The 15,332-nt window shown below is 40.9% G+C and overlaps 1 protein-coding gene across 2 annotated transcripts; it reads right to left on the bottom strand.

Moving 5' to 3' along the window:
- Positions 1-3,517: 3,517 nt before the first annotated feature.
- Positions 3,518-4,921, bottom strand: LOC148103373 (nuclear factor 7, brain-like). Of its 2 annotated transcripts, XM_087839114.1 has the most exons (3): positions 4,673-4,909; positions 4,220-4,486; positions 3,518-4,186 (listed from the first exon to the last, which is right to left on the bottom strand). In XM_087839114.1, the coding sequence occupies exons 1-3, from the start codon at positions 4,907-4,909 to the stop codon at positions 3,518-3,520; spliced, it is 1,173 nt and encodes a 390-aa protein (XP_087695240.1). The 2 variants fall into 2 exon arrangements, with proteins under 2 accessions (XP_087695240.1, XP_087695241.1); XM_087839115.1 differs by having other exon boundaries at positions 3,518-4,921.
- Positions 4,922-15,332: the final 10,411 nt, after the last annotated feature.

Genomic DNA, 15,332 nt, shown 5'->3' with positions numbered 1-15,332 from the left:
CCTAAGTGATAACCAATATGGCTTTAGAGTGAAAAGGTCCACTTCGATGGCAGTGATGGAACTTGTAGAAGGGATATCTAATGCTATAGATAATAAGGAATATACTGTTGGTGTTTTTATAGACTTAAAAAAGGCGTTTGATACGATTGATCATTCTATATTAATGAATAAACTAGAGAGATATGGCATAAGAGGGTTAGCATACAAGTGGATGAAAAGTTACCTGGATGACAGATATCAATATGTCGAATTCAATAATGTAAAATCTAAGCAGTTGAAGGTAACTTGTGGTGTTCCTCAGGGCTCTGTGCTGGGCCCTAAATTATTTATATTATACATAAATGACATATGTAGCATTTCCAAACTGTTAAAATGTGTATTGTTTGCTGATGATACCACTCTGTATTGCTCAGGTAAAAACCTAGAACAGCTTCTGACTACAGCGGAAAAGGAGTTAAATATATTAAAAAACTGGTTTGATGTAAATAAGTTATCATTAAATATAAAGAAAACAAAATTGATTATTTTTGGCACTAGACAAATGAAAAATGTATCTAAAATCAGGGTTAATGGAATTGAAATTGAAAGAGTGTACGAAAATAAATTTCTTGGAGTGATAATTGATGATAAGCTGAGTTGGAAGTCTCATATAAACCATGTGAAAACAAAAATGTCAAAAACCATTGTTATTCTCTATAAAACAAAGCATGTCCTGAACAAAAAATCATTATACACACTCTATTGTACTCTGTTGCTTCCATATATGACTTACTGTCTGGAGATATGGGGTAATGCATATAAAACGAACACTCTTCCTATTTTCAAGTTGCAAAAAAGAGCTATAAGAATTATAAACCAATCAAACTATATAGAACCAACTAACATTTTGTTTATTAATCTGAATACCCTGAAATTTTATGATTTAGTTGAATATAAAATGGCACAGATAATGTATAAAGCACAAAATAACTTGCTTTGCCCCAGTACTCAGAAGCTGTTCAAAGTCAGAGAGAGTCAATATGACTTAAGGGGAACAGATTTCTTTAAAAAAAACAAGATAAGGACAAATATAAAGCAGAGATGTGTTTCTGTTAGAGGAGTTAACCTGTGGAATAGTTATGACAGTGATTTAATTTGGTGCAGTTCATTTTCCTTGTTTAAAAATATGCTTAAAAATAGAGTATTAGAAAAATATATATATCAAGAATGAAAAGAGCAAAAAAAAAAAAAACAAAAACAAAAAACAGAAAACCTCTTGATTCTTTTGCTTTGATGTAGTTACTTACTAAGGTGGTGGTGTTTTTTCTTGTTTGTTTGTTTGTTTGTTTTGTTTTTGCTTTGTTTGCCTTCTCTCACCCCAACCGGTCGCAGCAGATGGCCGCCCCTCCCTGAGCCGGGTTCTGCCGGAGGTTTCTTCCTGTTAAAAGGGAGTTTTTCCTTCCCACTGTCGCCAAAGTGCTTGCTCATAGGGGGTCATATGATTGTTGGGCTTTTCTCTCTGTATCTATGAAGCGCCTTGAGGCGACATTTGTTGTGATTTGGCGCTATATAAATGAAATTGAATTGAATTTTATTATTTGCTTCGAGCCCTGTGTACAGGAGCTGCATGCTAAAAGATCTTTTGTTAAAAGGGTTGGCGTAATAAGCAAATGCTTCAGCCAATACCTTTTGATTAGCCTTGTCTCATGCTTTCTTGCTTTGTGGTAAATCTTTGTTCTGTCTTCACTGAGATATTTGAATGCTAATCAATAAACATATCAATCGACAGAAAGATGAGACGTTTGATGTCTTTGAAGTCTGAGCTCTGGGCTTGAGTCACAATGTGGTTTGGTTAGCTTAGCTTAGCATGATGGCTGTAAACAGGGGGAGCAGCTAGCTTGTCTCTGTCCACAGTCAAAGATAAAGAGCAGCTGTACCTGGGCCTCCTTGTTCTGATGGTTGTTTGTCCATAACGGACGTCTTCAGTTCTCACTGCTGAGTAGACCACAGCTGAATCAGTCTCTGTACAATAAACACATTAAAATTACTGCAACAGTGCTGTGATATTATTACACTACAGCGATGGAGACATTTCATTCTGTTCTTTTAAGCTTATTAAAAGCATTAAATTGTGTCTTTTTATAAATTTATAAATAGCAGCAACTTTTCACAGTTTTTATTTTTTTAATCTTAACACCTCTGCAAAACAGTGAGAACAAAGAAATCAGGATGTTTCTGAGAAAAAGAAGAAGGACGACCACAGAGCTGCAGACTGATGCACTTTTACCACAGAGCATGAAGGAAACATGCAGGACCAGTGTTATCAGCCAAACCCAAACACACTGCAGCAAGAAGCTCCATCAAGTCACTGATGGATATAAAGGACGTTTTATCTGTTCAGTCTCTTTATATGTCTCATGTTCACATGTTCCATATCTTAACTGTGTGTACCGACAAACACGCATGTGTGGGCCTCGTCTGAGCCCTGACATTTATGGCTAAGTCACAGCACTGCTGAATGTGATGTCATCCAACAACAAATACCTGCTGTAGAGCTGCAACAAAGTCCTTCTAGAAGCAAATCCACCCACTCTGTCTACGTGGCTGTGGACACAATTTAAACACTGAGGCTTCAAAATGCAGCATCTACAACACTCACTCTGCCTCCATCCAGCCTTTATTTAGATTTGATGCATCAGTCTCCATGGTGATGAGTACAATTGGCAGCTGAAACTGTTGTGAACTTCTCCATGAGTCATATTTCCTGTTTCAGAGCTGCTGATTGGCTCTTTGGGCCCTTTACCTTCAGGAGTCATGGACGAAGCACTGAAGTCGTTCACAGAGAGAAGTGTGAACTGATCAAGCAAAGAAACTGAAACATTTCAAACGGAAGAAACTGAACTGTTTCCTAATTCCTGTGACTCTGACCTTTGACCTTTGTGTTTATTATCTTTATTATTTTTTAAATCTTTGATGTTTGATGTTTCCCTTTGAATCCCCCTGAAGATACTGACAGTGAAGCACGTACATAATACTCCAGCCTTTCAACTCTGAGCTTATTTAGTTCTATTAATACACTGAAATCTCATTTGTGTCATGAAGAAAGTCTTTAATCAAACAGAATTCAAAGATCAGAAACATTTCATATATGGAGTTAAACATGAATCATTGTTTCAACAATAGATTTATTGTTGTCATAAACAGACAAGAAGACAACAACAAACTGCTCCTCCCATTCAACACATGTCAGTCCAAATCCCAGCAAACTAAATCATCTCCATTTACACATCAAATAGAAACATGAATCACTTGTAATGATTAGAAACTTGATAGAATTTCAAATCTAGTTTGGGGAGTCATTCAGTGAGAAACAGTGAAATGATTTTCCATGTGAAAAGGTGGACAGCAGAAACAGAAAGAAACAGTGAGAACTAAAAGAGAAACAAAGAGCTTTGGAACAACGAGGCAGCAGGAGGACAGCTGCAGTTTAACAGCTTCAATTCACTGACAGGAAACAACATTAGAAATATCATCATCCTCAACTCATCTGCTGCACTGACACTGACACCTTCAACGGACACACCTTCACTTCATCATCAGTGTGAATGAATGGAAACATCCTGTGAGTGAAAGTGTGTGTGAAGGTGTGTATGTGTGTGTTAGTATCAGGATCAGAGAACGACAGCTTTCCTCTGTTCCAGTCCAGATTCACTCTGATCCTCTGGAGCTTCTTCTGGACTGAGAGATCAGTGACACCAGCTGATGGTGAGAGTGCTGAGTATTCACCGTCACAGAACCATATTGTCCATAATCCAGACAGTATGTCTCCCTTCCTCTGCACAGACTCTGCTAACACACCCAGTCCCCACCCTGTACTGTCTCCAACATCAACATCCCAGCTGTGAGTCCCTGAGTTAAAGCCCTCAGAGCCCAGGACAGAGTAGTCCAAATCAATCCTCTCTGGATTATCAGGAAGCTGCTGCCTCTCTCCTCCTCGTCTCACACTGGTCAGATCTTCAGACAGGATGAGTTCTGGATGAGCAGTGTTTGGGTCCAGAATGAGAGGAGTGTAGGAGACCATGTCCTTCATGTTGTTCCAGATGTTGAAGGTCAGGTTGCCCAGGTGTTTGGCCTGGTCTATCAGAGCTCCTGAGGGCAGCTGTGGATCATCCAGCAGGGGGCAGCGCTGGACTCTTTCCACTGCAGCCTTGTAGTTGTGCAGGAATGAGACGTCTTCAGCTCTCAGCTCCTCCTCTGTGGCTCTGACTGTGTCTGAAAGAGCTGCTATCTCTCTGCTCAGAGCCTCCATCTTCTCCTTCATCATCCCACTCTTCTGCTCCTCTTCCTCCCTCAGTGCAGCCAGCCTGGCCTCCTCTTCCTCTGCTAGAAACTGGTGAAGCTTCTTAAACTGCTCCTTAATCTGCCTCTCTGTGTGTCGGGCCTGGACCTTAATGTGTTCTGCTGTTTGATCAAACTTCACTTGAACTTCTTCACAAACCTTTAACTTCTTCTTTAAGGGGTCCAGAGTTTCCTGAAGTTCCTTCTTGTGTTGTTGTGCAGCTTCATCGATGGGTCTGAATCTGTGATTGGTGTGTTTTTCTGAGTCTCTGCAGACGAGACACACTGGCTGCTGATGGTCCAGACAGAAGAGTTTGAGTTTCTCAGAGTGCAGACTGCAGAGAGCCTCTGAAGCTCTCTGATCTCTCTCCTGTAAGAACGACTCACACAGATTCTTTAAAGCCAGATTTAAAGGTGGTTCTTCCCTTGAAGATCTTCTCTTACAAACTGGACACTCGTGTGTTGGTCTCTCTCTCCACCATCTCTTCAGACAGTCTTTACAGAAGCTGTGGCTACATGACAGAATAACAGGATCTCTGAAGACCTCCTGACAGACCGGACAGCAGAGATCCTCCTCTGATCTGGAAGCCATTGAGTCTGTGAGTGAAGCTGAAAACAGCAGACAGGAAGTACAGTCAGTCCTGGCTCCCCTCCCTCCTCTACCACCTTCACTGAAACTTCCTTTGAGTCGTGTTTTTGCTCAAACTCACATTCAGTGTGTGGAGCGTCAGCAGCTTGAAGCAGCAGTGTTGGAGTTTTCCACTTTTCTCTCCTGTAGCAGGACTCACTCAGAGGAAGCTGCTAGTTTGGTCCAACGATAAGTGTGAGTCTCAGAAGAATCAGTGGTGTTATTTCTTGTAACTAAGGGTGTGTTTCACTCCAAAGTTCGGACATTAACCTGCCAGAAGTTGTAAAAGTTACTGATAAAGAGCTTTTATCTCATTTCACATGCAGGTCAGAGCATGAAAGCTGTGATGCAGCAGTTTGAGGAAAATTGCTGCTGATATAAAAAAATTTTGTGGTTTTACAAAATATATAAAAGAGCAGAAAGAAAAGAAATAAGTGTAAAGAGTGCAGCAAAATGCATGTTTTAGTGTGAGTTGGTTCATCTGATCTGGTTGTGTAAAAGTCACTGCATGACACTGAGTGTTACTTTTGTGTTACTGACACTCATCTCTGACATCTCTTTCTCTTACTTTCTTTTTTCTGTTCTTTAGTCAAAAATCTTTCAAAGAAATAATGAATTCTCCACACGTGTTTGAAGGTTGCTGATACGTTCATCTAGCACAGACCTATTGCTGGAACGCCAAGACAATTCTACTACAATGGCAAAAACAAGACGCAAGTCACCAGAGCTCTTTGTGTTGCTCGTGCATGAGGGAGAGAACTGTGACGAGCATCGTTCCCTCCAAGTAAGCAAATGAATGTTAATAGTCAAACATAGAAATGAACATTTGCAAAATCATTCCAGCTTTGTGGTGCATCTCCTCCAGGTGTGTAAATCACACATGCAGAGTGGTTTGAGTTCCTCAGAGCTTCATAAATGTCTCTTCCAGTTGTTTCTATCACTGTCCATATGACCAGAGTCCAAATGTATGCAGACATGGGTATAACAAACATACCAGTTAGTTTTGCTGTTTGTCAATGTGGCTTTCAGTTATCTTCAAGGCTGCAGGCCTTTGTCAGCACTCCTGTTTTATGGCCTCTATCAACCCTCATCACCTCATTTCATGCATTCTTCCTGTGGGGGGATACTTATGACTCCTCTATTGTCCTTTCGTCTCTGCAGAAAACCTTTTTTGGAAAGGGTATTGGATTCAATTCTTTTACTGCCGTTATAACCCCACCTGTTGAGTCACTTCAGCAGTCTTGTTCATGATGCAAATGACAACAACAATGACACAAAGGAAGACCCTCTTCAGAGTGTCAAAGTATGCATAGCACAGTGACACAGCATTAGGTGATGTTCATAGGAAATTGCTGTCAGTCATTCCCCGTCACCACCATAGCTTCTGGTTTCTGTTCACAGAATAATGATGCCATCCTTGAACTTCCTCTCTGCACGGTCGATTGGAGCTTGGAACGCTCCCCTCATCCTTCAGATCTCCATCTGTTGTCCTCAATCTCCTCGTGATTACCTCTGGAAAGCCCTGTGGCACAGCTCTCCATCCAATGCAGCTTTATGGTCATTGCTGTGGTTCCAGAATCTTCTCATGATGACCAGTAGGTCCCCAAACAGCATGACCTTTGACCTCAACCCCTGCCTGGGCTGTCAGCTATGGTCCCTACTTCTCGCTGGGTCTCTGAAGATTTCTCAGGAGATTCCACCCTTGGGATCATTTCTTCCAGCAATGCTCTGCTGCACCTGTATCTCCTTACTAGAGGAAAAACTTCCATTTGGAAAACATGTCAACCATCATCAAACCAAATTTTCCTTTCAGTTCAGTGAACTTCACTTATCAAAAAAATAATAATAAAAAAATAATTATTTATTATTTATTATTTATATTATTCATTTATCACGTTTTCACTTTCACTTATAGGCCATCAAAGTGTTTATTATCTTTACCCAAATGATTGGAGCAGAACTTAAAATCTATAAGCTGTAAAAACTTTATATTTGAAGACTGAAAGAGACCCAGGAAGTGGTCACAGGACGAGGGTGACAGACTGTCTGAAGTAGTTAGAACAAGACAAGGCTGTTGGACCAGGTGTGCTTGCTTTTGAAACTGTGTCTTAATTCCACCTGTTTCACATACAAGGGTCAGTTCTACAGGCAGGAACATGGGTGTGCCGTGGGCTCCCCAGTTTCACCCATTGTGGGCAACTTGTATATGGAAGACGTGGAAAAGAGGGCTTTGCTATCCTACCCTGAAACACCACCAAGTCATTGGTTCAGGTATGTGGATGACACCTGGGTGAACACACAAACCTCCATCTCTGGTTTCTTTGACTGGAGGGTGTTGATGATTTGATGATTTCACAACACTGTATGTGATGTCACTGGTGATGTCATCTTCTCCATCTGCTGAAATGAGTTGAAGTAAACACTTTTATGATTTAAGAATCTAAATGGACCAAATTATGATGACAGAATGGAAACAAAATACCACAATGAATAAGAATGAATATGTACAAACCTTCAAGTTTCCTGTGAACACATCGTCTCACCAGCAGAACCAGTAACACCAGTAGAACCACAACATAGACTGATCCAACAGGCAACAGCACAGAGAGAAGAGGAGGAGAGAGTGATGGAGGTAGAATCAGGAGGAGGTGTGTTTGTCTAAAATAAAGCAAACACTGCCAGTAGCGGTTTTAGATACGGGCGACACGGGCGGTTGCCCAGGGCGGCATCGTGGTAGTGGGCGGCATCACGGGCATCGGCAAAAAAAAAAAAAATGCTCGTACTCATGCTGCCCCGACGTCAGCCAGCGATTATTGGGAATGGTACAGGCACTGATCGGTTTTCTATCGCCCATTTGCTGGGAGTAAGAGCGCACTCCATTTGCGAGGTGCGCCTTCTGCTTGCGGCACAGGAGAGGGCGGGGCGGCGGGGGATTCACTGGCTGGCTGGAGCAGCATCTAATAACCAAGTCTCAAAATAAAAGAAAATAAAAACAAACCAACAAACATGAAAACACCAGACATTATGATACAGACTTATAATTTGCACCGATGTTTTTTCAAAATTCTGAACATGAAAAGTGAGCCCTCGGTGCGCCTGCTCGCTGCTGAAGTCAAAGTAAACTTTATTGTCATCTCCACTACATACAGTCCAGTATATAGAGAGACGAGACCGCCACTGTCTGGATGGCAGAGTAACGCTGGTTTCTTGTCCTTTTTTCATTTATAAAGCAGCTGCTCTGCTGTAACACTCAGTGTAACCAGTAGATGGCAGCAGATTTATACTGAGCTTCTCCTCCAGGAGGAAGAATGAAGTAAAAAAAACAAAACTTGGCGACCACGTGGTGACAGAAGCCGGTTTTTCTCCTCGTTTACTGGTAATTGTAACATTGTAATTAGGCTTCTTCTTTTTTGCTGTTTTTGTTTTGAACAAACAAATACAAAAAGGAGAAAAAAATTGTTTCTACTCATGAAAACATTTAAGCTGCTACCAGAAACTGACAACTTTTAAATCTGTTGTTTGTTTGTTTTTCCAATGTCAGCTGCTTCCTGGTATATTTGTTGTTGAGTAAGGAAGTAAAACTCTTCAGCATCAAACACACAGTGATGATTTTTCAGTAAAGCGCACTTTAAAAATGTAAGTAAACTATAGAATACATTGTTTGACTTGTGTGAGTCGAATTGAGAGAGAAATGAAAGTGAAACACATAAAAATCTCTGTAACATGTGGATTACCTCTGCTCTGAGGTGCTGGGGGACCAGTTAGAGACCAGCAGCTGGACGTCAGTGGTTGGACTGGTGGACTACTTCAGTGAAGAGTAGACGACGTCTTGGTTTATATCTGACCCTGATAGACTGCAGGTCATAACTTCTTACCTGAAGTTCAGTTCACCTGACGCTCGGACCGGCGGCCGCCTCGGGTCTCTGCTCCTCCCCTTTCCCTCCTCCACCTGCTGCCTCCACCACTTGCTAATGTTAATGAATCTGTGGAAGCTCCGTGATAGCCACCACACAAAGTAACAAATAACGACCTTATCTAAATCCCAGTAACGGTTAACACGTTCCTGATTTTGTCATAATAACTAGTTACCGTGCTCGTTACCACAATAATAACGTAGTTACTGTAACGCGTTACTTAGTCCCCACACTGGACCGACACAGCTCTGCAGCTCTCAGCCTCAACACTGGATCCTCACAGAGCTGTGTGCTGAGCCCCTGCTCTATAATCTGATGAACCCTGATGACACCACAGTGTCCAGGACAAACCACCTGATCACTGACTTCAAGAAGAAAAGTAACAGACAGCTGGAACCACAAAGAGAGGGTCAGGACTTCCTGTTTCTGTAAGTTTACCTCAGGCAGAAATGACCCAGGGTCTAAACACCACAGAGCTGGTTAAGATGACACAGCAGAGACTTTCCTGAGGGTCCTCAAGAAGATCCCCATACCATGGCTCCACATGTTAGCATGTTGCTTCTGTGTGTGGTTTTGCTGTTGCACAGAAAAAGGAGCTCCACAGGGTTACTGGATGGCTTCTCCCAACTCTGGAGGACCTACATAGTTCCTGCTGTGTTTACTCACTGCTGAGTAAAGTGCAGCTGGATCAGTGTCTGCACAGTAAAACACACACAGAGGACGTCACTGCAGACAGAACAGCTGAGAACAGACATGAAACTGCTGCCACTCACAAATCTTTATATGAAACACTCAGAGTGTTTTCAGTTACTGCTCAGGTTATTTTAACTTCATGTTAAAATAGTTTAACATGAAGTCAAATGTGAGATAAACAGACCTGATAAAGGAGGAACTGAATGGTTAACATTCAGTTTCCTCAGAGCAGCTGAATGAAGCTGTGAGGAACCGAATGTTAGTTAATTGCACAGAACATTAAAGAAGTGAGTTATTAAGTATATTTTCATATTTAGTAAATATGATAGCAGTCTTTGATCTGACAGAGGTTAAAGAAATGCTCTTAATGATAATAACAGATTGCATGTATATAGCGCTTTCTAGGCACCCAAAGCGCTTTACAATTGGTTCACTCTAACATTCACACACTGGTGAAGGCAAGTTACAGTGGTAGTCACAGCTGGGGCAGACTGACAGAAGCGAGGCTGCCATATCGCGCCATCGGCCCCTCTGGCCAACACCAGTAGGGTGCTGCAGCCACTGAAGGAGCTGCTCAGGGATGATGTCTACCACCAGCTCCTTGGTTTTATTAGTGTTGATCTGGAGGTAGTTCCGCTGGCACCAGTCCACAAAGTCTCTGTACTCCTTGTCGTCCCCATCAGTGACGAGGCCGACTATTGCAGAGTCATCAGAGGACTACTGCAGGAAGCACTGGGTGGAGTTTGCAGTGTAGATGGTGAAGAGGAACGGAGCCAGAGCCGTTCCCTGTGGGGCCCCCGTACTGCAGACGACCCTGTCCGCCATACATCCCTAAGTTCTCACATACTGTGGTCGGTCGGTGAGGTGGTCCAGAATCCAGGTAGTGCGTTGATGGTCCACTCCTGCTTGTCCTTCAGGACTGTGGGAAGATTGGTGTTAAAGGCACTGGAGAAATCAAAGACCATGATTCTCACAGTGCTCCCAGCGGTCTCCAGGTGAGAGAGGGAACGATGTAGGAGGTGAATGACGGCATCATCCAGTCCAGTGCCAAGTAAAGCCGTCTTCCTCTGAGCACCAGCTTTTCTATTGGTTCCAACACAGAGGTGGAGGGCTACGTTTTTTCTTTGTGAAAAGACAACTAAAAAAAAAACATTCAAACATGAAGCTTTTATCTAGAAAAGCTAAAAAAAATGTATCATTGAGTAGTTTTTCAACATAATCTGAGTTTTTGTGGTAAATATTTATATGTACTTATATGCCACAATTTTACTCTCTTAAGTGCTTTCTGTCTAACATTCAAACTGATGGATGCATCAGACAAAAACTTAGGTTTTGTATGTTGTCCAAGGATATTTGGCATGCAGACTGGAGCATCAAGGGATCAGTTCACAAGCTTTATAATTAGTGGATGATCTGCTCTACCTCCTGAGATGAAGCCACTCCAGGAATGCCAACAATTATCCATCTGTTTAATGGAGACATCGATTGTCCCCTTGTGTCAACATCTTGTAGTTTGGTTAATGAATAAATGTATTTCCTCCCACATGGTTTATTTATGGCCACTAGAGGGAGATGTTGGACTTTAAAGACTAACATGGATATAAACAGGTCATCAACATTTCTTTAATATTTTGTCAATAATAAAATGACAGTAATGTGATTACAGTAACAGTAATGTGATTACAGTAACAGTAATGTAAAAAAAAATCACCACCATCTGAACATTTATTTATTCGATGGACTTTATTGTTACCAAACAGAACTGTTCTGGACTCACACGTCCAAGTTAACCAACCACCAACATGTACAGATAAAGAGCAACAATCATAAGTTCATCTACGTCACTGATTCTTTGATGTGCAGCAGGTTTTAAGCATGACAGAGATTCTCTGCTACGAGCGAGTTGTTAAGCCGTACACTAGACAACACTAAACACTAAACAAAGCTCCGACTGTGGGTTTTAATCAGTGTTGGTCAAGTTACTTGAAAAAAGTAATCAGTAACTAATTACTGATTACTTCCCCCAAAAAGTAATCCCGTTACTTTACTGATTACTTATTTTCAAAAGTTATTAATTACTTAGTTACTTAGTTACTTTTTAAAAACATGATTTACAACCTGAATAGGTGATAAAGTGATAGATCTTTCAGCCCAATTCTACTTTTTCTGCATAATCATCATACAAAATGTAATCAAATGGAAATGTCTCTTTTTAAAACTTGTTTTATTAGTTTTAATCTTTTAACTTTATGCATCAAGCAAAAATTTAATTATATGCAACATTCTCTGACTGGAAGAAATTTGTTTAATATTTAAACCTATTTTCTGCACATTCCAGCACATAAAATAAAATAATGTTTTTTTGTGTGTTTACACTCAGTCTTTCAAATTGATGCAAGTAAAACACAGCAGAAAATAAATAAAGTCAAAGACTAGCAGTCCTGTTGCTCTATTTTCACCTGTAAAGCAGGAGTGGGGTAGGCGGAGGTTTATCCTGGTGCAGGTGTGCAGCGGTCAGTGGAAGAATCCGCGAGTTTCTCTGTGAGTTTCCCATTACGTCGTAGCTACTCGGTGCTTGCTCGGAAGTTTAGGGTTTTTTTTCGCTGTAAAAAGAAGTTTTCTTCCCACGCACAACGGACACTAATGTTTTTGTCACTTTTTATGGAATCAAACTCAAAGTAAGGTCAGTACTTCCACGCTTTAAACGCTGCACGCTCATACTCTCTCTGCACTCGATATATGATCCATTGTTGATCTGCACACAGCTGTTGTCACGAACGTCGCACTCGCTTACGTCACTGTCATGAGACATTCTCGCAAAAAATCACGGTTTTAGTAACGCAGTAACGCAGCGTTCCTACGGGAAAGTAACGGTAATCTAATTACCGTTTTTGCAATAGTAATCCCTTACTTTACTTGTTACTTGAAAAAAGTAATCGGATTACAGTAACGCGTTACTGCCCATCTCTGGTTTTAATGTTATGGACATGTGCATATGTTATTTGGAGAATGTATAAATGTTGCTGTACTTGATTCTAATCTGCTGTCAAGTCTCATACACACAAAAATTGCAGTTACTAGAACACAGAACAAACACCAGGTAAAGCTGTTCGATCAATAAAACTAATTTCACCTGAGACAAACTGAAGTGATTTACACATCTCTGTTATCAGGCTGTGGGACATAAAGTTTAATGTTTAAAGGGGTCCAGTGTAAAGATCCACAGCTCTAATGTGCAGCCGTCACCTTAGAAATAAGCAGCAGCACAGAGAGTGTGCTAAGTAGTTAAAATATTTCTCATCACCATCTGATAATGTCACGGCGAGTAGAGTGAGCCGTGTGGAAATAATAAAGGAGGATCCAAACGCAGGCACTTGTAAAGGTGTGAAGGTGGTTTATTAAATAATTATTAAAATAAATAATCCCTAAACAAGAATAACTGAAACATAGATTCATCATCATCATCATAAGAAAAGAATCCAAAATGCAAAAACACCAAAACATAACAACTCAAAATACTGGGTCAACCTGACCCAGAACCGTGACAGATAACAACTGTTATTGTGTGGAAGAAGGGTCACATGACTTGCAAAACAAGTTTAATGTGAATGCAGACAGGAGTCTGAGCAGAAAGCTGAACAGACATCGATAACCTTTCTGAAACCATCTGCAGCTGGAGATTTAATGTAGGTTTGTCAAGCCAGCTAATGATTGACTGTGTGTTGAACTACACCCACAGTATACAGCAGGTTTCTCTAAGTTTTTTCATCTCTGTGAGGCTTGAATTTGTTTTAATATGAGTTATATAAAGGAATATTTTGTGTTCACAGGCTGAAGTTACTTTTTTTTAATCTCTATCAACAGAAAAAAAAATGTTTGAAAATACAAATCCTGTAATTTCCAAATACAGGACATAAATATGAAAACCTATGCTACAGAAAAGTACAATAAGATGAGCAGCTGGAAGCCAAAAGAAATTCCCATCAACAAATCCTATAAAAACTGTGAAGATGAACAAACTCTGTAGTTCACAGAGTCTCTGACAGACAGAGACACACTGACACAGTCTGAACAGGTTTGATGATAATCAGAGAAATTTATCATCAAACCAACTCTGGACGTGTTTGATGTCTGTCTGCTGGATGATCAGATCATCTGTCTGTACCTGAATGTTCACTGACAACACTGAGAGTCTGAACAGCAGCAGGAGAAAAACTCTGAGACATTTCAAACAGCCTGCAATTCAACAGGAGGCTGCTATGAATCCTGATTCTGCTTCTTTTTATGTTTTCTGTAGATCAGAAAAACAACAAAATCAGTAACAAGAAGCACAGCAAAAATTGACAGACCAACAAGTAGGACTAGAGATCCATTCTCTGTGTGTCCTCCGTGGTGTTTTTTTGATCTAAAAGACAAAACAACACAGAGCAGAGAGGTTAACGGTTGGAGACTATAGATGTTCATCTGTCTATAGAAGATGGAACTACAGAGACCACAGAGCTTTATTTGTAAAACAAACTTCCTGAAATTCTTAGGTTTTAATATCAACACTTTTGACTACTGCAAGTCATTATTATCAGGATTATTAAATCTTATGATTTAATAAAGAAATTTACAGACTTGCACAGAGATGGTAAAATTATGATGACTGATAACGGAGATGAAGACAACAGACGATGAGGACAGAGAGGAACAGGGGTTTAAATGCACCAAGGAGGCAGTCAGAGAGAACTCGGGACAACTGGAGACATTTAAGGATGCAGGGACTGACAGAGACGGGGAAGACGTCTCATCGTGACGAGTAAAGTTTACCTTGACTGGATGGGCAGCTCTCCATCCAAAGCTCTGATCCTAGAATCGCCCCTAAACCCACCCGAGGGATTAATAAAGTTTCAACTAATCTGATCTAAGATGTGATATTGATGAGCCCGTTAACTTACACAGCTTTCATTCCAGGCTTCAAACAGGTTAAACTTTATTGATATAGCAGCTCTTCTCCCATCTTACTGGCATAAACATTTAAAGCACTCACAGCTGCTCTGTCTACAGCAGGGGTTTTACTTTCAGTCTTCATTGTGTGTTTAACCTCTTCATACTTTCTGATATTGTAATTTTATCTTCCTTTGTAACATCTGCCGCTCTGCTGTCTGTACACTGATCCACGGCTGTGGTTGGTCAGATGTTGCCATCACCGGGGAAAATCCAGGGTTAACTTAGCGAGTTGCTAATCAGGTTGGTGTGATTGTTTTTCTCCTGACTGATGATGTTAGTGTGAATCCAGATAACAGAAAGATCCTGTGGATATGCTGAACTCTCCTCACAGTTCAGAGCCCTACAGAGACAGAAAAACGCCACATTAAACCTGCTGTGGTTGACCTCTGACCTCTAACTGATCCTGTTTGATCTGTGAAAGGATGAGCTCAGATGAAATCAGGTGTGTGAGGCAGAGAAATAAGAACAAGGACTTAGGCTACGTCTACACTAATGAAAACAATGACACGTTTTAGTCATGTGATGCAGTCATGTGACCTATTAAACGTAGATAGCAGAGGGCATCGTACAGCAGTTGTTTTGTTTGCTCTCAGTTTTGACAGCCCTATCAGTTTGTGCATGCTTCAGATAGCTTTTCTTCAAACTCTCTAACTCTCACTCGCTTTTGCCACTTTGTACTTTTGTGTTACTCGCAGCAACAACTCCATCTCATTGTTAGTCCATTTAAAAAACTCGGTGCTTTTCCTCAACATTTTCCCGCCAGCTGAGGCAGGCCTTGCATTTCACAC

The sequence above is a fragment of the Neolamprologus brichardi genome, chromosome 3, assembly GCF_056152115.1.
Source record: "Neolamprologus brichardi isolate AB-2024 chromosome 3, ASM5615211v1, whole genome shotgun sequence".
NCBI classification, from domain to species: Eukaryota; Metazoa; Chordata; class Actinopteri; order Cichliformes; family Cichlidae; genus Neolamprologus; species Neolamprologus brichardi.
The sequence above is the reverse complement of the archived record's forward strand: the minus strand, read 5'-3'. Positions and strand labels throughout refer to the sequence as shown.